Raw genomic sequence first — 26,267 nt, 5'->3', positions numbered from 1 at the left:
GTTGCTCACAGATATTTCAGATGTTGCAGCCCCTCTTAATCCTTGGTCTCATCTGCTTTCCATTGCCCTTCCAGGCTTGTTTCTGCTCCCTCTCCTGCTGTGTCTTCCCTGCACACACAGAGCAAATTACCCTGGCTTAAAGATCAAAATGCCTAACAGCCACATATCCACAAGATCCTTCTAAATAAAAGCAAGGTTCTGCAAATTTTGCCTTTCACTGCTTTTGGATGTCCTTGTGCATCAGTGCAGCAACAGAACATGAAAGGGAAGGAAGTTTTCTTAGTAACACCGTTTTTATTGCCAAGTTCCATTTACAAAGAAAGGTCTGTTCCTTGTTCTTGTCCAGGTTTTCAATAGCCACGACAAATTATCAATGCTACCAAATCCAGACTCAGAAGTCTGGATTTCAGAAACATACACCAATATCTTCTAATTCCACTCCCCTCCCAGATGTTTAGTTACATTGTTCTTTAAATTAACATAAGATACCACATTTACTCCAAATATCTAACATAACTTACATTAAATAATTAATACTTATTGCCTGTAGAAAGACATTTCAGAATTCAATTCACACCATGTTTGGGCTTTTTTTCATGTAAATGTAGTGCATGGTCAGGACTTTTTTTCCTCAAATGAACTACATTTCAGGCAACTTCACTGAAACATATTTCATAGGAGGACAGTCCGTGTTAATTAAATGCTTTTTGTAGTGCTTAAACCCCAGGTACATTCATTCTTCTAGAAAAATACATTTCTTCCTCTTTGCATTGAAAACAATCAAACTTACAAAGCAGCTAAAAATCAAGGAAAAAGTTTGCAACAAAAATATCAACACTGTTCACAAGTGGAGACGCCTCAAGTTACCTTCCAAAGTCTGTAACACTGGCAGAGGGTTTACTGAAGCTGTGACAGGGTATATTCAGTGCTGTCCCTGGGCAAAACAAAGCTCCTAGACATTGTGCACTTGAACCTATTCTTGATCTTTAAAAAAAATTATCTTTGTATTTATTGTAAATACTTCTGCCACAAATAGTCCTTAAATTCACCCAAACACTAACCCTCATATCTTCTAACACACACTGAAGTGATCAGACTGCAATTACTCTGTGTCTTAAACTCACTTCAGTATGAGTATCCATAACCAAAAGTAATGGGAAACAAGATAAACATCTCATGAATCTTCAGATTATGATCTTAAAAGAATTCTGTGAACTAGTCTGGACTTTAACTTTTGTTATAAGTACTCTTAGTCATTACCTGCTTAAGCCATTTTTAGTTACTTTTAAAATAAATGCACTCCACACTTTATTTATGCTAACAAGACAGTCCCAACAATGACAAGTTTTTCCTTTTCATATTAAGAGCCAATGAATTCAAGTTAGCAAAACAATAAACCAGATACCACCACAGTGCACATTTATTAGACAACAAAAATTTAGTTTTACATTTATAATACACTAACAAACACAAAATATGTGTATTGTAACACCTTGCAAAAGAAATCAAATCTGAGCAACGTGCAAATCTAAAAATGTTGGGAGATCAAAATAGGGAAAATTCTGTACAAATGTAATATAAAAATATGCTTCCATATGAAAGAACCCTCTGTTTGAGACTCAGTCAAGAACTGCATCTCCTATGTCTTTGATGCTGCGCAAGTCCTGAGCAGCAGGAAAACCCCCAAGCACAACCCTCCCAACCCCTAAAAACATCCCACCCTAGCAAGCCCTTCATGGATCACCCTCTGCTTTCCAGAATCCAATGGGAGATGGGAAGAGTCATTCTATTTTGTTTCTAATTCATGCTGCAAATGTTGGGAAAGGTCAAGAGAAACACAGCAGGCAAGCACAGAGAACTTCTCCAAAGATTGCTAGATACCAGAAGAGCAGTGCCCAGGGGAGTGATATTCCCGGGTAGGGCAGTGGTGCTGAACCAGGGACACACCAAAAAACTCTTTCAAGGAGGACAGTAGCAGTTAAGAGAATTTTCTGCATATATTTTGATGGCTACATGAGGCTGTCTGAAAGAAGAAGACTAATTACCCTGGAGGCAAAAGGCCTCGAGCTCCCTGTCCCCAGCTGATGTCTCTGCAGATCTCTGATCCAACTACAGGACTAAACCATTTATTTTCCCAGAGAGCAGCTGTCTGCCTGGGCAATGCTCTTTTAAAGGCAAGTTTACCTTCAGCTGGTGAGTGGAGACAAGAGCAGAATGTCCAGCTTGGTGGGGGTTTTCTGACTGCTACTCCCTGAGGTATTCTGCAGTGAGGTGACTGATTACACCAGACCAACAGCACCACGTGAGTGAAGTGTTTGCTCTCAGAAGTGGCTTCATCCTTACACACAGTTTGACCTGTTTGTTTGACAGCTCACCTATGTCTTCAAGCATAAAGTTTCTTTCCTGCTAGTGAAATGACCCTTAATTCCAGGGCAATTTCTGAATTCCTGGGTTGCTTGAAGTAAACACCCCAAGACACTTGCAGTCAGTGTGGAAATTAGAATCACTCACACATTACTCCTTAATCAGGAAATGGCTGGACCTGAGTTGGGGCAGGTTTAGGTTGGATCTCAGAAAGCTTTTTCCCCCAGAGGGGGCTAGGGAAAATGAACAGCAGATCTATTCTTTTTTTCCCCCCTAATAATAGTATCTATCTCAGTCATTTCCTGTGAAGCTCTCCCTAGACAAGTGATCATGAGATTTAAAAGCCACTCAAAAATAATGAAAAGCACAAAGTCACCTCTTTTCCCTTTGCCCCATTTCTTGTGCAGTGCAGCTCAGGGGTCAGATTATGCATATGCCTTGAAGAGACTCCTTGTGCATGACTCTAATCTTGCTAGAATTGAAATGAGATAAATACAGATCAAGGTATTCCAGTCTAAAATGGATTCTATTTAAGGGAACTCAGCCTGCACAGTGATATTTTGTGTAATCTAGGTCAAGAATTTAAGGTTAATAACTAATATAAAATGCTTTTAAATAAAGTGAGGCATTTTTTATAGTGATCTTCAGAATATTATCAAGACTATAGTGTAATGCTGCAACATTTTAGAGAAAGCCTAGACTGCAATCAGTTCAGCTAATAAAAATTCATGTGGTCCCTGTGCCCAGATTGCTCCTGATGTCTCAGCTCATTCAGGTACATGCACATTAACTGCAGCAGTGACTGCATGACTGCAAATTCATCTTAAACATCAGACTAAAAAACTCAAAAAGTAGGCTCTTATTCCAGTAATGCCAGATTTTCACACAAAATCCACTGCAGTGCTGAGGACACCTAACTCTGAGCTCATTTAGAGTTTGGGCCACTCTGGAATGGTCAGAGTATCAGTTAATTCAATTTGAGAGAAAGTAGAAGTCACAGAAAATTAGAAATCAAAACTGCATGAAAATGTTAATGAAGGGGGAAAAGTTACTGGCTTTTCAGTAGCAGACACCTCATATACTCAGTTGGCAAAGATTCAATTATTATGTGGAGGAGAGGACAGAAAGTGAGAAAAGTGGTACCTGTCAATTAGTCACTCTCTTTATATCTATATATGTATAAACACTGAAAAATCACTTCAAGTATTCCCTATGACAGCCAGGAAGAGGTACAGTAAGCACTGGGAAGTGGGTAAAAACTCTGCAGATCCACCTATTTGGTAAGAGCTCAGTGCCAGTAGAGACAGCATGAGGAAACAGATTGCAGTGCTGACTGAAATCAATAGCAAGTAAACAGCACTCCTCCTCTGAGGAACTGCCAACTCAGTGGTATGAACAGACCAGTAATCTGCTTATTTTACTATTAATTTAAATTAACTTACTTGGAAATTGATGAAAAATCTTAAATTCCTTTCATGTTCACTATGTATCAAATCAGCAAAGAACATTTCAAACTTTGGTCAGCATCTTTCCCTTTTCTGTCAACTTGGTGTCAGGACCTAGGAAGTAATGTTAACTTAGAACCACTTTGATGTAGCAATGCTGGAATACTACCCCAGCAAGGAAAAAAAAATAAAATTACACAATACCTTTTGAGATCAGATTGCAAAGGAATTATCAGTTAGATATGGTGACTTTCTTCCTACATGACTGAAAAATCTGAAAAATCTCTCAAAACTGCTTCTGTCTGCTTCTTGAAGTTGTCTTTCAGTTGAAGGGATATCACCATTCCTCAGATATGTAGCAATTTGACTGTCAGAAGTGAACAAACAAGCTATAGCAATCTTTTAAAATATTTTACATTCCTCTCTAGGCAGCTAAGCAAAGACTGAAGTAGTCTCAAAAATCCCTTAGGTTAATTTGAACACGCATTGTATTTTAACTTTGAACCAAACCTTGAAATAAATACTACATATGGAAAACATAATATTCAATTCTGGAGTCCTACAAAGACAATACTGAATGTGGCTGAGCCTGCTGGTATTGTACAGACCTCCAAAAGATGAACAAGATCAGGATTAAGAAACAAAAACAACCAACCAAAAAAAAAAATCCAAAATAAAAGCCCCAAATTCTTCCTCCACAAAAAAAAAAAAACCCAAACCAAACATCAAACTGAAAAAACACACCCTGACTCAAAGGGAAGTTTTACCTCTGTCCTACAATATATCATTTTTTCTGGTCAATGGCACATCTCCCGTTTCAGAGACGTAATAATGCAGTGCCATGGTTCTGGGTGTCCAAAAATCTCTTCACTTTGCCGTAATACTGTAGACCTTTTACAATTGATTAGTTCCTATTAGAAAGGCAGCAGGTCCTCTGAAACACGTTCATGTTGTTGTATAACAGAAGCTGGTAGGCAAGAAGCAGTCCAGATTCCCAAGTGTGGGTTTTGTGTGCCTCTTCCAGTTCAGATACGCTGAGGATCCGATGTTGGCTCTAAAAGCTGCTGACATTCTCTGTCACCAGTTGGTCCCTTCACACGGACCCGAGGCCTCCAGAAGTATCCCAGAGGAAAAAACAAATCACAACTTGGTTGCACTTCCTTCACTGTTTATTACAGTCTGCGTGGTGACTTTAGTCAGAACACTCTTCCTCCACCTCTTTCGCCTTGTCAGCTTCAGCCTGGGACTGCAGAGAGGCCTGAGGGAGGCAGGGGAATGTCCGAATGCTGTGTGGATCCACTGGTGGCACCAGTGTGAGTGACTCCACGCTCAGTGTGTCCGTGCTGTCCTCTGTGAGCAAGGATATCGTGGGCTGCTGTGCAGGAATCAGGCTGGGAGACAGGTTGGCTGTTTCTATGTCACTGGTTTTTACAGGATTTTTGTTGGACTTTGAAACAGCTGAGAGAGTTTCATCAGTCAGCATCGTCTGACTGGAGCTGGCCATCACAGGCTGCTCTGGAGCTGAAGCATCATCTGAGGAAAGAAAACACCAAGAACAATTAATATTCGAGTCAGTATGCACATTAAGCCTAACAATACACCACTATTCCTGAGTGTTCAAGAATAACTAAGTGGAAAATACAGTTCTGTGAAGCACTATGCTTACACATCCGCATTTTAGTAATTAGAAAGAAACCAAACCATTATAAAGGCATAACCTAAAAAGCCAGCAGGATCCTGTCCAAATTAGGAACCAATTTTATACATTTAGTATTAGAGTATGTAGCAATATTAGAAATGTTCTTAGAGAGAGGAAGTAGAGGGAAAGAAACCTCTCCAGTATTTAGTATGAACTAAAATGAACCACTACCCCATATCAGGAAGATCTTCAGACATAAAAGAAAAACTGAAGAACCACTCTACAGCCAGCTTTCCCAAAAGGTGGCCTGTTTCTTACAAAAATTTGGAAGGCATTCTCTCAATTCATGCTCCAGATTCACATTAAAGCGACACCTCAAGCACAGAGAGCACAATTATGGCAGAAGAGGAAGGAGGAAAATGTCCTTACTGCAACTGAAAGGCCTGGTTTACACAGCCTTGGGGGTTTTGTCCTCCTAAGCATGGAGCATCCAACACTGATAAAACTGAGAATGAACAGAAATGCTACAGAAAACTGATACGCTGCTGCACCTTCCCACATTAATAGCTATTTGTATTGTCCTTTCCCCCCTAAAACTCCTGGTGAACTGTCAAACAATCTGTTCATTGGCTCAGGATGGAGAGGGAATGGAGGGGATGAGGTGAAACAGCCTTAGATGACCAAATATGCCCAGAAAAGTCAGGTTTTTTTCTTTTCAGGCTACAATAATAGATGCCATTAAAGTAACAGGTATCCAGCTTCAAGACAAACCAGTTTTAAAGATTTTGTAAGAAACAGCATGTGTTCAAGTGTACAGGCATCTGCAGAAAAGCCTACAAGGCAATGTAGTGAATACAGAAGCTAAGAATTAAGTTATGGTTTTAATACACAGTGACCTTAAAAATATTTCCGTTTCAATATGATTCCAATTAGTCCTGGAAAAGAACAAAAAGCATGAACATAAGACAAAGAAAAAAAATAGAAAAAATAAAAAAGAAAAACAAAGTAGAGAATGGAATGGGTATCAGTGGATAACATGAAAATTATTGACTTTTTCTTTTTTTGCCTTTCTGGTAAGATAACCCAAACAATGGTGTATACTCACTTCACAACTACTCATGTGTACTTTCTGCTGAATTGGTGGCTAAAGCCTCTTGTTTTGGTAAAAACAAGATTTATAGATGGTAACAAAGTCTACTTTTAAATAAAAGAGACATCAGTGGTTATTTCTGAACTATAAGGACAGATTCAAAATAACCCTACAGATTCTTTTTATCTGTCAAGAAGCTTTAGTGGGAATGTAGCAACTGATAACAGAGAAGGTGATGCAAGAATTACATGGAAAATGAACTGCTAAAACAATGAAACACAGGCTCATTTCTCTGAATTCCAAGCTAAACACTAACATTTAAGTATGCACAGAACAGTAAGTTTCTGCTTTTTGAATCTACAAAATCTTAAAAGGCTATCAAACATTCTTTGCCAAGATAATTTTTTAATCTTAGTTATACTTTAGCATGAATAGTCACGCAAATTCAGGACTCAGAAACCTGAGGCATTCTGGTAAGTTAAGTATTATCATCAATCAATGGCATTCTGTTCAAAATGTTCTACACAGCACATTCCTATTACAGTTCTATTTAACTTCCCAATCTGCACTTCATTTCTTAAATCATTTCTTCCCCTCTCCCAATAGGGCATCAATGTATTTTCTTAATATTTGTATTTACTGAAATAATGAAAGGCAGACACATTCCTTTGTGATGCTGGATTGTCCCCAAATCCTTCCAGGCAGGTTCTAAAGGCAATGCTGAAGTGACTCCCTTCTCAATGCCACAAACAAGAAGCATTTGAAATAAGTCTTCATAGAAAAAATATCTGGAGTTAACAAGTCCAAACTTCCTACACAGAAGTCTCAAAGAACATTAAGAAGAAAGATAAAAATATCAAAAACTGTAAGACGAATAATACTGGCCAGTATTTCAGTGGCAGCATTTGCAGAGAACACAAGATCAGAGCTCTCCTCTGTTTTCCTCCAGCTTTTATTTCCCACTGCTAGAAGCCAGTCTCTGTCTCCTCTTAGGAGGTCCTTGGTTACTGCCAGCCTCACTTCCATCACTCTGGCACTGAATTTCAGGGAACAATGGCCAATTGCTGTCACCCAGGGTGGCACTACTGCCAAAATGACCAGAAAGCAAATCCCAACACACAAAGGGCTGGAGGAGGGAGAGCTCTGAACATGGTCTGGAACTCACAAGAATGTCTGTCTTTAAAAGGTACCAAGTACCAAGCTTTTGCTTCTAAAGAGCTTCATGTACCTGGGATTTTTACAGATTAATTTCTCTACTTATTATCTGGAATTTCCCTTTGTATTACATATAAAAATACTAACTGGCTTTCAAAAAACCTAGACTCCAACACTTTGCTCCAGCTTGACTTTTGGATACAAAGAAAAAAGTTTGTAATTTTCCCCTGGATAAAACTACCAGCCACTGAGATGTGCTCTGCTCTTAAATATCAAAAGGTTATCGCCTAATACTAGAAAACAGCATTTCTACTTCTCTCTCCCCAGCCTTCATGTATCTAAGCAAGTGTGTTCTGGCACAAAATATGTGCCAGATCTGCAACAAAACCAGGGAGTGTGAAGTCAGCTTCTTAAAATGGTTCTGATTTAACAATGAGTTCTAACAAACAGCCTTCCATACCTCCAAACTTATTGCCCTTGTTGAAAACAAGGTGTAATCCAGCAAGTTTTGGAGTATTATTAGCTCTCTTTGGATGCAGAACCTTCAACAGCCTTACATGGATTTCAGCACTTCTTTAATGCTGCAAAGATTATCATTACAGCAAAAAAATCCCAACTAAAACATTCAACTTGTTATATTAACTTATGTTAAGAAGGGTTATTGTGAGACAAGTTAGAAAAGAACATAAAATGGAAAGAATGAATATCACCCCCAGAGAAGTGTCCTGAGCTGTACGGCAACATATTATGAAAGGATAACAAAAATACAAATTACAAGACATTAAGCAAAAAGTTGCAAATTAAATCTATAAAGATGAAAAAGGACGTCTATGTAATATTAGCAGAGTAAAGTATCTTCATGCCATGATAGTAACAAAAGAAAAGAAATGAATTAGATACAAGTTAAAACAGATTCTATTACAAAGGTCATCTGGAGTGTATTTCCATATTTTTTTATCTGCTCCCCTTCCTCACCTCCTCAGGTGAGGGCAAACAGGCCATAACGTCACCTGCCAGAATCTGATGATCACAGAAATACTAAACTTGTGCCATCAGAGTCCAGGGACAGTCTCATGCTGAATGCCTGTCCATCTGACCTGTGCTATCAGCAGATTTCTTGCTGCAGGCCAAGGACCTGCATTACTGCCCATTCAGGAGCCTGTGCTTGCTCAATTTCACTACAGCCAGGGCTGCCCTGTGCAAATGAAGACATGGCTGCTTTGAAGCTGGAGGCTGGCTAGCACAGTTTCCACCTTTGGCAGGAGTGCCCAGAGCCGTGGCAGAAGCTGCAGACGAGGCTTTCAGGAACAGCTCGTTATTGCTTTACAGCCCTCCCAAAACAAAACGCAGACACGTATTACGGTGCTTTCTTCCGTTTCCTACCTCACTGCCACTGCTGTCAGCATGGAAAGCAATCTATTGATTGTTATGGGCTGGTGAAGGCTTATGGAGGAACCTGCCTGAGTGGGTATTGCGGGAGTTTCTGCTGCAGCTGCTGCTGGAAGGCCTAAACCCAGTGTCCACCGTGACTGTCAGCCTCCGACAGACTAAACACCCGCCGGCGTCCTTTCCTGCCAGACCTTACTAGAGGGAAACAGCCAGAAATCATACACAGGCTTGAACAATGACACAGGGAAGGGAAACTGGAATGGAGACAAAGGATAAATGTTAGAGCAGCAACAAGAGTAAGTGACAAGGACACACCTGTAACTGCTGGTATCTTGGATACAATTTGACACCGCATCAAGAGCCTTCTATGTTTGGGAAATACTTCTGAAGGTGGAAGTATTCATTCTTTAGAAACAAATGAGTTTGTATGAATTCACTTTTTTGCTTCCTATCTGAAAATGTTCATAAGCTTGAGCTAGGTCTGGCAATACCAACAGCACTTACACCAAGGAGGGCAAGCAGGTATTTATTTGCATTACAATCTACTGACCTGCTTTAGAAACTTTGAGAGAAGCTTTTACCTTCCTTATTTACCACAAATTCTGGTGGCACAGAATTATTCTCCTTTCCCTGGCCATGAATTGTATGTGGTGCAGAACTGTGCAAGTGACACCACTTCAGACCATTCAGCTCTACTGTTCTCATACCCAGCAGTAGCATTTTCATTTGGTTTATGACAAAGTCAAACACAGAGTTTGAAAAGATAACAGCAGTTCAGATGATGATGCTTGGTGCATAGAAAGTTCCTAGAAAAGAAACTTTCTAAGAACAAAAGTACTTCCTCACCTAGTCAGAAAATTACTAGAGCATCACAGAACAGGAGGTCAAACCACATTTACATTACTGATTATAGAGGGAAGAGACAGAGATGGTTTCAGTAGGAAGGCAGGCACTGCTCCTATAAACTCTCCATGCTTGATTAATCATCCTCTCCTTGGAATAGAAATTTAATTTCACAGACTGGAATCCAATATGTTCTCTGCAACAAGGGACAGCTCCTAGTACTTATTTTAGATCTTTTATCATCAGTACCTGCCAGAAACATAAAATACAACTTAAGTGCACAGATCAGTGCCTTGTGAAGTCCTCATTAGCTATTGCTCCGATGTAAACATTTTCTTAAGCACTGAAGCCAATTGCTTTTTCGAAGTTAAGACAGCTTAAGAAGTAATAAAATACAGCACAGATGACATTAACACATTCATAATTCTGGAAGAACGCTAACTTACAGTAAGAGACCTTCTATATCTAATCCTTGGCATATATGAAAATAAGCACTTTAAAGAAGTGCACAGTTCCAGCAAGGGTAGCCAAGACATGACTGTATCTGAAGCTCTGAAACTTGATGACTAAAATCTACCTAACAAGAGAACATTTCTACCTTATCACAGCAACATTTCAAAAGCACATGATAATGAAAAAAAGAAATATGTAAATACAAAGAAAAAACCAACCTGATAGCAGCACTTGCAGAACCTGATACTGATTTTTCTGTCTTCTTAAGCATTCTGCTCTCTTTAAGAGATGATTTCTGCTTTTTCAATTTCAAAGACCAGTAATCTTGTATAAAGGGCTAAGCTTAATCCCCAAGCACTGCAAATGGGGGAGTTGCTAGCCTTTAAAATATCTGTGCCATAAAGCAGTGTGACAAGTACTAGGTGGGATAGCCAATAAACTCAGGAATCACAGTATTTCACTCATGACAAAGCAGTTGATGCAACACTGCATGACTGACTGATGCAGGTACAAGTGATAACAAGTAATTTTTTTTTAATATTGAATTCATGTAACATTTTCCTGTGACACGTTCTTGAAAGCTCAATTGCTGTTTAATCATCAATATATCCTCTATGTTGTAACATTTTCTCCTAACTAACATGCAATTTGTTCTCATCTATCACCGTTTTAGATAAAAAATTGGTGTCTATGTTCCAAATCTTATTTCCTGAAACAACTCTGTGAAGATTTACAAGTATCATCTCAAACATATCAAACTCTGACCAGTTTAAATCTGTCAAGAGACTGTGGCTTAGGACACTTTAATCACAAGTTCACGGAATAAAAAGCTGTATGGTTTAAGATTATGCTCTTAAAAAGGTAGTTGAGGTTGTTTCCTTGAAGTCCAGATAGGCATCTCCCCTTTATCTAGTCTGGCCTTCTTGTCTGAAGTTCCTGAGCAACCCAGGGTGCTCTTCATGCTCACATCTTGAGCAGGTGCCAGAATCAACAGGGGGCAGGGAAGGAGGAGCAGACAGCTCCTGTAAGTTTGTGTGTGTTCAAAATGGAATGGAAAATCAATCAAATCAAACATGACCGACTGCAGCAGCATTCAGGCGCTACCTTGGGACATAAAAAACCAGATTTTGGTAACTGCTTGCTGCTCATCAGCAACTGGTTTCTTCCTCCACAAAGGAGCCACTTCACATCATGCAAGTCTCTTCTGCTTCACAGCAGAGTCAGGCAGTTCATTTTCAACTGTCCTCAAGTGGTTAAGCAAAGGGAAACCCATCTCTTTACAGAGAAGTGGGTGAATACCAACAACTGTTTCCATACCCCAGCTGAGTGGTCAGTCTGACCTGATGTAACACACACTGTGCTCATGGCACTGTCACCCATGTCAGCAGAGCTCTGTTCATGCACAAACCCACACGGCAGCCACCTGCACATGCCAAACAGACCCTCACTTTCACTCCTGGCAGGTTTCCACTATGGGTCACATTTACATGTAAGTGCTACAAGAGGGAGAATACTCAAACTCACAGCAAACTGGTCAATCAGTAAATGCAGAGACACTGATCCCAGGAATAAATGACACCATTGGACTGACACTGAGTATTGGTACAAAGTGTCAATAGAGCTCCAGGTGCTGGGGAAAACCCTTCCTACATTCACACCTCCCAAAAGACCTTGCTCCAGGGATTTCAGAATTCTCAGCAGTCTATAATAAGGACCTTGAGACACCATCAGACACTCAGCCACAGGAGCTGAGCTCAAAAGTCATCCCTGCAGCAGCTTAGTGCAAGCTGCAGATTTGGGCCTGAAGCAGCTGATGCCCAATGTCAGGTTCATTTCCTCTGACCTGGCTAAAAGTGACTGTGCCCAGTGGCAGAGCACAGAAATGGATCCTCACAGCCACATTTGCTAAAGCATCACATAAAAAAAAAAAAAATAAAATCAAAGCACACCCAAAGACAGTTTTCCTGCACAACACGTGGCATTTTGCACACATTTTATGATTAAGTCACAATGAAGGTCAAAGTGGGCAGTTCATGCAGCCTAACTGGTGGAGTGCATACTGAAACCAGGCATTTCAATATACTTTTCCTCTGGTTTTGGTTTTTTTTCATTATTTTTATTTTGGGGTTTTGGGGGGTGAGGATGGTAGGGAAGAGTTTGGGGTTCACTGTTGCTTTTTTTTTTTTTTTTTTTTTTTGGAAACCAATGAGCAGCCTCCTGTCATCAAGCTTTTTAAAATGCAGTAAAAACAAACAGAATTTTATGTTACATAAATGCCAGCATAATGTGTAAGTAGAGTGTAATTTTGTTAACTACAGTCCGTGATTTTACTTCAATAATTCACTATCTTTTTATATTTAATGACTAATTATGTGTTCTGGAGCTATGCAGTTTTTCATAGAAGCCAGATTATGTGTGCTTGAAAGACCTCAGTCTGAAATGAAGTATAGTCTTGCTCGATATTTGTGTGAACTAGCATATTGCTTATACCTACAAAAATAATACAGGTTCTTTGTTTTCATCTTCTTTCCCAGAGTTCTCTCTCACCCACTATTGACAAGAACCTGTAGCTGCATTTCCCTTCCTGACTAAAGAGGATTCAAGTACAGCAAAGGACACTGAGCCTTTGACTCTGCTAAGGAGAAACCTCATCAAATTCATGTTCTCTTGTAGTGCCAACCCAGCCTGAGAGTTCTGATGAATGACAGCAACTCTGTGCAATGACCCCGTATTACCTGGGCCATGAAGAGACTGGGCAACAGCAATCACTTGCCAACAGAGAAAATAAAACTTGGAATAGATGGTATATGGAGAGACATTCCACATTTTGTTCTGAAATAACACCTATTGCAGGACTATTTTGACTGTATTAGTCTCTCAAGGTAATAGATGCTTTTTAATCTAGAGTCTGGGTGCTAGAAGGCTTTACGTATTTATTGTTCCTTAACTTCATCAGCAGCCTTTCACTACCCTTTCCAGCAGTATTTCTTGCAGGGATATTCTCTTTAAACACAGAATGCACACTGATCTGCTGATACTGTTCAGTGAAACCTAAAAACACAATATCTAACAAAGGCTGCATCATTTCCTGTAGGACTGCAAGGAATTTTAGACATAGATGGCTTTCCAGTTGGCATGTCTTAGAAAGGGTAACCAGAGCAACCCCCTCAAGGAGTGATCAACATTGGAAGTGACCATTAAAATGAGGACTTGCTTGAAAAGGTCTTGAGAATCAAGTTTACCTCTATTGTTTTATAACCAAAATGAGGTAGAGTAGGTCACTTCTTGCATGAAAGAATTTCAGGACATACCCTTTGGGATTTCCTTGTTTAGTTTCCAGCCTGAGGCTTTGCCTCACACAATTTGCACTCAGAACAGACACCATTACAAGATTCTCTACAATTACTACATAAAAAGGAGGAATAATGCAACAAGAAGTTGCAGTTTAAGCACACCCACTAAATATACTGACCAACGCAAACACATGCAACCTACATTTGTGAAAGTTACACTGTCAGTCCATCTGTACTGCAGCCTCTTCTGCACCAATGAAACAGCCTCCTGAAATGTGGAGGTGTTCAGCCACAAGAGTGTTGCTGCAAAAACTTTACAGTATTAACATCCTAAATAACTATTTTCAAGCATTTAGTATTTGGCCCATTGTTACAAATTAACTTGAGGATCAGACAAACACACAAAAGCAAATGTCACCCAGTTTAAAAAAAGATGCTTCATGTGGAAATCAGCTAATCCACTACGGTGAAAGGCTAACACTTTACATTACAGATTTGTTCAAAGCAATACTTGAGTTAAAACAAACCACCAACAAAAAACTGCCTCAGCATTCTAAGCTGTTTGTGCTATGAGAGAAGTCAGACAAGCAGGACGTTATTTCACTGGTACTTCAAGTTTCTACTGAAAGAAACCAAGTGTTTCAAGCTCCAGAAACGTGAAGGAACCACTGCAATTTACACCAGAATTTACTTTTACCTGGCTTAGTTGCTAATGTGATCTAAAACCATGAAGCCCTACTCTTTAAATCCAGTAACACAGTAACATAATCTCACAACGAACTGCTCTGCATCCCTCAGCGCCTAGGCTGAAGGTGCTGAGTGAATACCTGCTGGGCTCTGAGCAGCAGAAGGAGTGGATGTCGAGCTTGCAGTCACTGAATCACAGCGCCCTGTACTGCCACTGCCACTGGAAGGGGACGGTGACGACAGTGGGGATGCACTGTGCTGATTTATGCACTGGGCTACAGCAAAGCCTGCAAAACAGGACAGTGAAGTTTGCATGTTAAATGTACAAGTTAAATATTTATTTTGAACGAGTTAAGCTGTTGAACAAAATGGGAAAACGTAAAAAGCAAATCCCCTATCAAGGCAGTGCCAACCTCATGCAGTGACCCAGATGATGTGCCCTCTCCCACCTGCATCTTGAAAACCAGAAAATCTCAATGTGCCTTACTGAAAACAGGCTTCAAGCCCTGATCACTGAATAAAGAAGCAGAGTTAAGGAATTCAAAGCATTTTAAAACCTAGAGATTGCACAGTCAAAATGTACCAAAACTCTTCAATTTTTGATACAGTCAATATATTCACAGGTCACGGACCTTAACATAAGGAAAATAATTAAGTCAAAAGCAAACAAAAAAGCATCTTGGATAGAACACCTACTTTTTTTACTAGACATACCTTCAGAAAATTTTAATCAATCACATCTAATGCTGGCATTGAATTTCATCCAGCCTCTCACAAATTAAACTTTTTCCAGTCTGAAGACTGGAAAGGTCTATAGAGTGTCTGACGCTTCTTAGATGAGTCATCTTCTGGCTTCTAGTGCAATACTTCTTCAAACTCTTTGCAGTGCAGCATCCTCTTCTTTCCTAACCACCTTGCACCCATTCCTTTCTCCTTCTATAACTACATGCCTACAGTCACCTCTTCAGGTTCTGACAGCAAGCAGCTTTTCAGAAGTTGATGCACTTCTTACAGCAAAGGAAGTGTCTTCACCGTGGGCTGCAGGTCAGGTGAGGTACACACCTTTCCTGCTTCTGCAGCTCTCCTCCCTCTCCCATGGGAAAGTACTAGTGCAGAAGGTTTTTTGGCAGCCCTGTGAATTACTGAAAATAGCCACAGTGTGGACTATAAACACCTAACAATGCTCTACTGCACAGTCAACACTGAAAGGTAAAGTATCTGACAATCAGGGTAAAGACTGAAAATGCACCAGACAGTTCTTTATCCTTTTATATCAGAATCTCCCATGGCACTGGATGGATGATTCCCTCAGAGAATCTCCTGTAAGGGGAATGTGCTGGTGCCATACAGAGAGCAGCCACTCAGAACTTAGCTTAAATGGACACGCTACAATAAGCTCTGAAAGCTTTAAAACAGAGCTATGACAAGTCACGAAAATGCTGTTAGCAGCAACATGCTGACAGGTTGTGCTACAAGTGAAAACAGTGAAGAAAGTACAGAAGGCTAACAAACATCAGTCCTGTTAATAATCTGACTTGATCTGCAGTCCCACCTCCCACCTTCCACCTCCCACACTTACCCAAGAACTAGACTTAAAACCACTTGCAGAAACACAATGCTATCTGAATTTCTGTAGCACTGCAGCATAGTTTTAGATAGGTATCTAAATGTCACTTTTACCAAGTTAAATTGCAATTCATTATGTTCATCAGGATGAACACCACCTGAAAGAACTAAATCACCACCAAGGCAGGAGAGATCTCCTTCAGTGAAAAACAAAAAATAGGCGAGGAGCTAATTATCCCATCAATGTAAATAAATCCATGTACTTCATTTCAGAAACCCAACTGATTGATCTTCTACAATCATTTAGGTAAATCAAACTGAGCTTACACACAGTGACGCCTGAGAGCCTGCAGAAAGTTCACCACAAACTGAACCACCTCAAATGTGAAATATTCCCACACATATCACCGGCCCTGAGTGCTATAGTTTTTAATCACAGAGAATGTAGATTTTTCATACACACGTCAGAGTTTCAAATACCAGTTAGGATGGGGGAGCAAGGAATAACTGGTGGACTTGAGACCACAGAAACGAGGCAAAGCCAACTGTTAATGTGAATGAAATTAAGAACAGTTCCTAAAGCCACTGGTATAGAAGAGTTACATCAAGGTATTCAGCTTCCCTTACGTTGCTGGTAAAAGCTGTACCCATCTGAAACATTCCATAGCCACAGTTTGCACTTCAGGGGAGAAGAAATCTTCCACCCTCGCCAGAAGAGTAGAGAACAGCCAACAAGGCCTCCCATGACTGTCACAGGGAAAAAGCTGGCCTGATTTAGCAGGATTGCCAGCCCAAAGCTTCTGCAGAACAGCACTCATGGATTCATGTCCTTACATGGGAGCATTTGCTTCAAAATGACCTCAGTGTATTTTCTCTCCCACAATAACTGCAAAGGAAGGATTTTAAGTGTGTTAATGGAAACTAATTTAGGCAGGAGGAAAAGGTAAGCCTAAATCAGTCAAAACACTGTAACTGGGAAACTACTGACCAAGAAAGAAATATTCTAATCAGGAAACTCCTTCAGGAAGTATTTGCAAAGAAAAGGTGAACAGAATTAATCACAGCTACAGGAAGCAAAATGACAGTTAGAAGGTTCATCTGATGACAGAAATATTAGTTCATATTACACAAAGGGTTCCAAAGCTATGTGTGATTTTTTCCTTCAGACTTCAAAAAGAAGATGGTTATAGCTTTCTTGCCATGCAAATGTCAAAAAAAGTTATTTTTTCCTACTTGTTTTCCCTCAAAACCTTACCGTTATCTACTAAGACATTAACAACGGATAAAATAGTAAGCTAAGTCTATTGATTACTTCTGCTTTTCAAAATAAATTTACTTAGTAGGTAAGCAACCACAGTTGTTAAAATATTTACATGTACCTTTTGCTGGAAATCGTTAACATTTCCCTTAAGACACACTGGGCATATAAATCTCAGAAGAGAGCTGATACTTGAAACTAATTCTTGAGTTTGCTTGAAGAGGAAGTCATTATTTATTTACTTTCAATAGAAGACCTTTGTTCACAGGGCCCTTATCAAACCTGCTTGTTTCTTTGAAAACAGTGTAATTCTTCATTTACACAGAGTCTTCAGAAGTACAATATATTCATACACAGCTAATTGTCATGGGTTATGTGTGTCACCATCACCCTAAAACATGAGATGATGAACAGCCCAGCCAGCTACACCATCCCAAAAATGCTCTAACATTCCAGCAAAGGCCAGTAACTTAAAATAGACCTTGGAGTATATTCATAGCCATGACTTCATGAGGATAAAATTGATCGAGTGAGGGATTTTGCTTACGTTGTTCTCTGCTGAGAACTGTCCAGTGCAGCAGGAGATGATTACAGCCTGTCCCTGCACTTGGATAACCTTTTCATGGTGTTCAGGGGCATGTTCTGAAGCATCTTCTGTGACATTCTCATCACCCTTCACTTGTCTTACACAAAATCCAGTTTTAAGCTGTAACAATCCTCACACACTTCCCCCCAGACACCAAGATTTTAACTTTGGACTGTGGAACACTGGAGAAGAATGAAGCCCAGTTTGACAACAATAAGGGAACACAGAAGGTAACTGCAGGCTCTCTAGTGGCATATGCAGAGCCTTATGTAAGCACTATGAGAGAAACTGAACCAGACAACTGCAATGTGTGCTCTTGAAAATTCTAAATTCATTGACAATAAGAATTAGGGAACTGATTCAACAGCTGTATTAAAGTCCTCCACAGACTGAAATTTGCAAGAGGAATGAAAACATTTATGTGACTGTTAATTTCTTAAATCCATGCTGGATGTACAGCACTGACAGCCAACAAGGTCCTACCAAGAGTAGTAATTAGTCTTCTAAAAATGTTGCCAGAAAAACACAGCTCTCCTTTAAATCGGCAAAGGACATCATCACCAAGGGAAAACTTAATTTGTTTCTTAAAAGTACAACCAGATTAAGTTACAGTGAGCTTTGCAGAACTCAAAACACCAGTTGGAGCTGTAGCAGTAAGAAATGAATACATGAAGCCAGTAATTTAACCACAACTTATTCAGTAATTTTTTCAAAGCTACAAAATTCCCCTCTTGACCTAAAAACTACTGCAAGCCAGATTAAGAAATAAATGCAAAAGAGATTCCTATGAAAATCATTAGGAATGAGGAAACCTTTTTCATTCCTCAGCAAAGATAAGAGAATAAAGCCACATTTGATACTTGTTTTGTAATCAGATGTAAAATGGGCTATTAATCCATTTTGATTGTATTACAACCTGTCATAAAATGCATTTCAAAGATGTTGCACGTGAAATACTTCAAGTTCTGTACCTCATTTCTCATACTTTGTATCAAGGAAAAGCTTCAAAATACTTTTCCCTCCGGACCTGCAAGTGAAGTCTGCATTTCCTGGGTTAAAATAAAGTATGTGGTTGCTTGAACAAACTACTATGCCCCAATACCTCCCTTCAAATAATTAGCCAGAGTGATTTGTTAGGAACAAAAGTGCACTCTCCTTGGAGAAAGCTGAAACAGTAACACTGGCACCTTTCCAGCCACACCTTTTCCGTGGAAGTCAAGTGAAGTAAGAGGAAAACACTCCCCTCACACAACACACACTTGTCTTTGAAACACCTGACTGACAGTATCTATGGTTTTATAATTTCTGTTCCCCAGTAAGGACTTGGGCAACTGAGCTCCAATTTTATCCTAAAGCAGTAAAACATCTGCATTCTAAGTCATCTGAATTCTGAATCACATTTAAAGAGAAATGCTGAGTTCTGTGAAATGACTGGCAGCAAGGAGTAATGAGATCTTCTGTATAACACAGCACAGTTAAGTAGCTTCGAGCAGTATGAGATTTCCCTTTAAAATGACTCAACCCTAAAGGAAAAATGTCACCATCTGGAAAAGAATTTCTGCAGAGAAGTCCATTTGTGAAACAGACAATAAGGAGACAAAAAAGCAAAGAGATCATTGATTTAGAGTCATTCCTTTAATCCCAGTTCCAAGCTAATGTTTTAGGAGTAGCTGTGACCCTTTTCTGTCTTGCTCCCTGAGGGGAAACAAGGCAGTGCACAGCATCCCGGCTGTTTTCACAATCCAACATGGAAATATTCATAACCAAATTAAAAGAGGAAATATGCACAACTGACATGTGTTGCATAAATACTGAGTATGCAAAGCATGATTTAAACTAACTTGATCTGTAAGGAAGGCAAGGTATTAAGACATCTGGGAAAACTGCCATGGAAGTATTGCTCATGACATACCCAGAACACACACCCAGGTTTACTTGTTTCTCTCAGAGTAAATTTCTCCATAAAGCCTCATCCTGGAGTTGTGTGCTCAGAAACACACCACAATAAGCTTTCCACTGCTTGTACAAATTACAGTACAGTTTCTGCAGACAGAAATCACAAAGCAGAACTTGCTTGTGGAATAAATGCCAATCTTACCTGGGACTTTGTCAACAGATGCAAAGACAGAGCGCTGCACTGTCGGGTCACTGCTCCCACGTCGGGACTGGTCATAGAATCTAAAGGGGAGGTGCTGGGCTGCAGCTCCAGAGCTGTGTCCAAAACCCATAACCTCAGTTGAAGGCTGAACAGGAAGATCCAGGAGAGCTATGTTTAATCACAATTGATAGTTTTTGTTACTCAAATACATAAAAGGAAGAAGAGGTGACAAGAAAATTGATAGTTTGCTCAGGATCTTAAGACTAAGCCAGAATTTAACATGACTTGCCTTCATTCGCCTCTTAATTATGGTTACAAATGCACTGGCAAACTAAAGAGTCAATGCTTCTGGCAACCTTTTCTACATTGCTGTCCACACCACATTCACACTAGGGAAACCTCAAAATACAGTGGAGAAGGGAAAAAACCCAGGATTACAGGAAGTCCCTTGCACTGAAAAACAATAGGAGTTATTAACAATAAAAAACTCCTTTTGTTTTTCCCTGCACAAATAAAGTAATCCATTAGTTACAACTGAATAGTGCAGAAAGCCACTTAAAGAGACAATCTCTTTTAAAATGGAAAATAAATGCCTTTGCATTATCTTCAACCTAAAACTTTTAATATCAAGTAGATTGTAATATCCTCAAACCTGCTTTAATTTTTTTTATATGAAGCAAGCCATAAAAGTGTGACATATCCACTCTACCAACTCCAAGTTAAATATGAAACCAAACCTATTCCTTGCAAACTCAGCCCTGGTTTAGAACTTTCTGTGGCCCACTGAAGTCAGGGAGCTGAAAATATATTAGGAAGCTGGCCAAGAGTAACATAGGTCAAGCCAATATGGTCAGCATCATGTTCTCCCTTTATTCTATCTCAAATGGTGGGTTATATACACTCCAGTATAGTTTACAATTACAGGCCATAAAAAGAATGCAAACAAACATTATTTATCTTATTCTTAAAGGTGGCTAAAACGTTCACACCACAAAACTACACCTAGAAATCCACTATCCCATGTGCACACCTTAACATAATATCTACCTGCGCCACAGCCTAAATTAGGGGCAGCTCAACCCTCAACCCAAATATAAATCATGTCCTCGCTCTGTACGAAATCCTGCAACAGCCCAGCACTGCTCAGTGCTCCTCAGCCCCACAGTGCAGAGTGGCTGGCCATGCAGGCAGGCCCTGTCTCCAGGGGGATCCCAGGAGAAGCACTCACCTGCTATCCTCTGCATCTTGGTGCGCCGCGCCTGGATGCGGCCCTTGGCCAGGCGCTGCTTGGCGATGATGCAGCGGATGTGATCCGCGAAGATGAAGGTGGCCTGCAGGATGGGGAAGGGCTTCGAGTGGGGGCTGGAGGCAGGCTTGTGGATGATGATGTTCAGGGCTCTGCTGTCGTCCTCCACTCCCGTCACCTGCATATCCTACAGAGAAGCAGAAGAAAAAGTCAGCTTTCCTAAATGACGGATTAAATGTCAACATTGAAAGACAATCCTATGAATTTCTTTCTTACTCTTACAAAGACAATTTCTTTGTTAAAAAACCCAGCAAAATGAAAGCAAACCACACTCTGCAAGTTGTACACCTTGGATTTACTTCTTCAGAAATCAGCATTCATAGAGATTGAGTTAAATTATATGAGCATAGCAAGTTTTCAGGACATACAAACAGCGATGATTAGGGCAAGAAAGAGACAAATGAGAAAAACTTCCTTAAATAAGTACAGCTCATTTCAAAATTACAACCTGTCACCTTCTCTACCTGTGTAGGAAAATCAGAACTCTGAGTTCATTAATGTGCTACTTGAGTAAAGTGCTTGGAACACAGTCCCAACAGATGTGATTTCAGTGCTCAAATGAGCACAGCCCAACGTATGTTAAGGCAGTTACCCCATCTGCAATTGTCTCTCTGCTTATCTACACAAACCTCTTCAGAAAATCAGAAATGTTTTAAAAGGCAGGAAGCAGCAAAAAGATTAGTGACCAAAGAAACAAGGAAGCATGGTACACAGTTTATATATCTATGCTAATATTGGTATTACTATTTATCCGACATAAAATGTAGATTTTCAGCTCAGAAAAGGTGGCCACCCAAACTACAGCTCCCCTTACCTGCAGAAGGCCTGCAAACTTAACAACTCCCCATCCAAGTCTTGCAACATCTGGTTCAACCAAACTCATCTGGTAAATATCCACAGCCAGGAATCTTTGAACTTGGCCCCCATCCTTTGTTATTACTGTACAAGCAATCAGATCACTGTTATCTAAAGGAAGGAAGGAAGGAAGGGAAAAGGTTATGTAACACTGAAGTTGAGGATTCTGGGGTGTGGGTATTTTACATAACAGAAAATGTTAACACATAAAAATTTAATAATCTTGACAATACGTGGTTAAAGCCTCTGTTCACATTTTTAACAGATCTTTTAACTTCCCTATCACAGTTACACAGAAAGGGCAAGAGATTTTAACAGCAGTGGTTCAGACATCTTACAGGTTAAAGATAAGATTTGGTTCTGTATGCACCTTGCTTTCTCCTACCACCTCCATTACCTTTCAGAAAACAGCTCTCTTCACCTTAGGGGTGAAATTGCAACAGTGCCAATTTCTCTCACTAAGTGGAAGTCCCAAGGAATCTTGTTAACAACCACAGCCAGACCCAACACCACTGCAGGCCAGTACTTCCACCTTGTTATAAACTTTGGCTCCTGACACAAGCTACTTTTGTACAGGTCTGAAACCAATGCTGGCTCTTGGACACACTTCAATTTCAAAACTATTTGGACTCTCCAGGTAAATTGTAGCAGAAATCTGACAATCTTTGTTAAATGAGGTGACATTTTTTCCTTTATCCATGTATTCAATTCGCTTATATTAAACAAACACAGCCTCTGTTACTCCAGAAACCCCTCCAGCAAACCCCAGAATAGATTCTCCAGCATTTCCTCACTGCCCCATTCCAGTTCAAACCCATTATTCACAAAAAGGGACTAAACCACTCTCTTCACACCAGCTGAAATCTGCCAAGCAGCTCTTAAACTGGCAGTGCCAAACCCTAGAAGTGCTCTGCTAACTCAGAAATAAGAGTTGCTTTTTCCTTTGCTTCATATTGATACTTTCATTCATACACACAGTTCTTTTCCTCTCTCTCATCTAGTACAAATTACAGCAAGTAAAATATTCTGGAGGCTACACAAAACAGTAAAACTTACACATACAAACATCTAAATAACCATTTAACACCATTTTCATACTAGAAACATTTGCAGGATAAGCTACAAGTGGAAATGTACAGCTCTTCACAGTGGCAGGTCATGCCACTATTAACAACAGCCATAAACTGTGATCAGGAGGTGGAAGAAATTCTTTTGTGCAGCAACTGCCCAGAGATACTGAGGAATTTACATCACCAAAGGTTTCCAAGCTTCAAAAACCAAACCAACTTCCTCTTCCCCCCCAGAAAAAAAACCAAACCCTGCAGCACAAGTGAGAGCTTTTCCAATGTTAGTTTCCAACTAACATTTCTATGAATCTACCAATTACCCTTTACCAGCAGGATCCATTCAAAATTGATTGGGTGGTGGGAAACAAAGGCATGAAATACAGAACCCTAACACAATTAAGAGGGTAATTAATGCTAAGCAGTGTGAATCTACAGTGAGCTGTTGAAATTTGAGAAAACAAGTTTAATCAATAAATGCAATACATACAGGACATGATTCAGTTAACATGAGGATTGATTGCTATTACCTTCTCCTAGCCCTGGAAGGCTCAAAAAAAAATCTATACAGGATTGGCAAATATTACTATAAGAACCTGTGGGGGATTTATTCCTGTTTAGAGAAGGAGCTGAGACACCAGGCAGAACTGGATTTATACTTTATTTCTTGCCTCTTTTGTTCTTCAACTAAATTAGTCCATCAACATAATAATTTCCGTTTACTTGAATTCCTGGAGCAGTTCTATTCTTCTCAAGACATGAAGTGTTTGGATTAGGGCTCTTCCAAACACAGTAGGTCAGGCTGATGAGTTTTGAGTCTGTTGGGAGATTCTCAACAAACAGGCCACAACACCAGAGTTGTGGAGCTCTCAAATACTATTTTTTGACCAATATTTAGTGAGACAGCACACAGGTTAAAATACTTGCTGTACAAATTCAACTGCCCAACAACAGAAATGCACTACTTCAAGAACTCTGAAGGGCAAAATGCTTTCCAGAACAGAAAGTTTTTGTTTTAGACCTGACAACACTTTGAAGTAAAGCATTACTGTAAAAGTCTTTTAAAGAACAGAAGGAGAAGTTACTCATTTACTAGGCAACTGTTACAGGAATCCTTTGAGCCTACACAACTGAATGTAGTCCATTTACACGACTGTTTCTAGTTCACAGCTGCTGAAGAGTCAAACTGTCATCCTTGATGACAGAAACAGAAGAGAAAGTGTGGTTAAACACATTTTCAGTGAGCTGATCTAAGAACACTTTCAGCTATGCCATGAAACAGCTAGAGATACCCAACCACATTCAGATGAAAATATCAGGCCCAGTAAACTTCAGTGCTATTCAGATTTGGTCTGGGGATTACAGTGAACCACAGGCTGAATGGGCTTCCTGGTGTGACACTGCAAAGACCTGGAGTGTCCCTTCTGGGATTAACAGCAATGGCTAATTTCTCCTCGTGCAAAATGAAGCTTGTAACCAGTTTAGACACTACACCTCCATTACACAGATCCAAGACTTCTGTGGACTTTCGTCAAGAAAAATCCAAGTTTTAGGAAATACAGCCAGGGAAGGAGGAGTTCACAGACCTCAGCTGCCTGCAGTGCTGAAGATGTAAATTAAAAATAGTTGCCTGAAAAGACTGTACTGTAAGAAATCTTTATGAACCTAACAGCTACTTGAGATGGTCCAAATGCACCTGATCTGCTTTGGGGCTTGATCTTTAATGATTTTATAGTTTACAGTCATCCCAATTCCTGAAATCATCTGCAGACATAAAAAGCTCTTACAGAAAACTCTTAGCCCTTTGTACACACAGCTGGCAGCCCAAGATAAGCATTAGGCTGGAGATAGTGAATGAGGCACCTCCCACTTCACAGGAAGAACTCTTCCCAACAGCAGGCAGCCCATCTGGGATGATATTCTGCTTTACTAACCAGAAAATGGCCAATTGTGAATCCACCATGAAGTCCGTTTAGTTGAAGTTAGAGGATGTGCCCTTGGCCATACACCTGCACCACACTTTGGGTTCTCTCTTTGTCACAAATATGACAAGTTGTCCTGAGCACCTTTTTCTAGCTGACCCTGGCTTGAACAGGGGAGTTAGACTAGATGATCTGCTGAAGTTATTCCATCATAAACTTTTGATTGTGATGACCTTTTAAAGCCTGTATACTTGGCAGACACAGTGAGCATAGAAACTTAACTATAGTGTTACTTTTTTCTGTTTCAGCAAAGAAATAACAGCTTTAAATGTATCCTCATTTATCTCTTGGCCATGGCATTTAAAACCTTGCCACTAACAGAATCTTGTTACCACTTGAAACCAAGCACCGAGGCTGTTAATTTGAGCTGCCAGCTTCACACAGTGAGCTGCTAAACAAGACTGAAAACACCTCCAGCCTCACAGGCAGTCTAAGGCAGACAGTTGTCACACAATATGCAATTGCCTCAAAACTATTTACAGTAGAGAAACAGTGCAAAGTTACAGTAGTTGTGATTCTGGTGACAGCATATCCAGCAGGATGGAATGAACCTTCTGTGGAATTATTTGACTCTCTATTCATACCTTCATATACACTGGTGACAACCTTGCAACTACACCTAAAGGTTTGCATTCCACATAGGTGATATGTTCAAAGTATTAAAAATGCTTCTTTACAAGAAACTTGAATCTCCCTCATCAAGCTCACATAAAACACCATCATTGCATTCAGGCAAAAGGAAAAAGAAGCTCTTCTGATACAGTTCTGTGGGATTTTTCCAAATCAAAACAGTAGCTGAAACCATTACTGGATCATGTTAACCTCTACTCCCCTCTTGACACTATTTATATACAAACAAGCATAAACACTGGAGGCATCATAATGTTCCCAAGAATTTTAAAAGCCTCGTACTAATAGAGATTGAGGAAAATTTGTTAAAACAACAACAGTTTCAAAGTGGTAACTAAAAAAGGCACACAAATGTAACTTTTCAGGTCACACTTTGCCTACCAAAGTTCTCCTCCCACGGCATGGCACCTATGCAATGATGTGAATCCTATGTGCTTTATGCCAAAATGCTGATAATTCTCTTGTCTGGGCACAGACTCAAACTGGAAAAGACATTTTTATGCTACAACACACAGCAGAACTTCAGCATGACCCTACTTCACTTAAGGTAGTTTAATTAAGAAT

The 26,267-nt window shown here is 39.9% G+C and overlaps 1 protein-coding gene across 8 annotated transcripts in view; it reads right to left on the bottom strand.

Moving 5' to 3' along the window:
• Positions 1 to 274: 274 nt before the first annotated feature.
• The window catches only part of CLEC16A (C-type lectin domain containing 16A), a 60,977-nt gene continuing 34,984 nt past the window's right edge, over positions 275 to 26,267 (bottom strand). For 2 of the 8 annotated variants that reach the window (XM_066330265.1, XM_066330269.1), the window contains 5 exons: positions 21,987 to 22,138; positions 21,095 to 21,299; positions 19,867 to 20,034; positions 14,499 to 14,645; positions 4,961 to 5,342 (listed from right to left, as the gene is read on the bottom strand). In XM_066330265.1, coding sequence (XP_066186362.1) covers positions 5,002 to 5,342; positions 14,499 to 14,645; positions 19,867 to 20,034; positions 21,095 to 21,299; positions 21,987 to 22,138 — 1,013 coding nt within the window. In that variant the 3' untranslated portion in view covers positions 4,961 to 5,001. Of the gene's footprint in view, positions 4,920 to 4,960; positions 5,343 to 6,330; positions 6,384 to 9,153; positions 9,278 to 14,498; positions 14,646 to 19,866; positions 20,035 to 21,094; positions 21,300 to 21,986; positions 22,139 to 26,267 lie in introns of those variants that run through there. The other 6 variants (XM_066330273.1, XM_066330271.1, XM_066330268.1 and 3 more) reach the window with 6 other exon arrangements.

The sequence above is a fragment of the Sylvia atricapilla genome, chromosome 15 (assembly GCF_009819655.1).
Source record: "Sylvia atricapilla isolate bSylAtr1 chromosome 15, bSylAtr1.pri, whole genome shotgun sequence".
Classification (NCBI taxonomy): Eukaryota; Metazoa; Chordata; class Aves; order Passeriformes; family Sylviidae; genus Sylvia; species Sylvia atricapilla.
The sequence above is the reverse complement of the archived record's forward strand: the minus strand, read 5'-3'. Positions and strand labels throughout refer to the sequence as shown.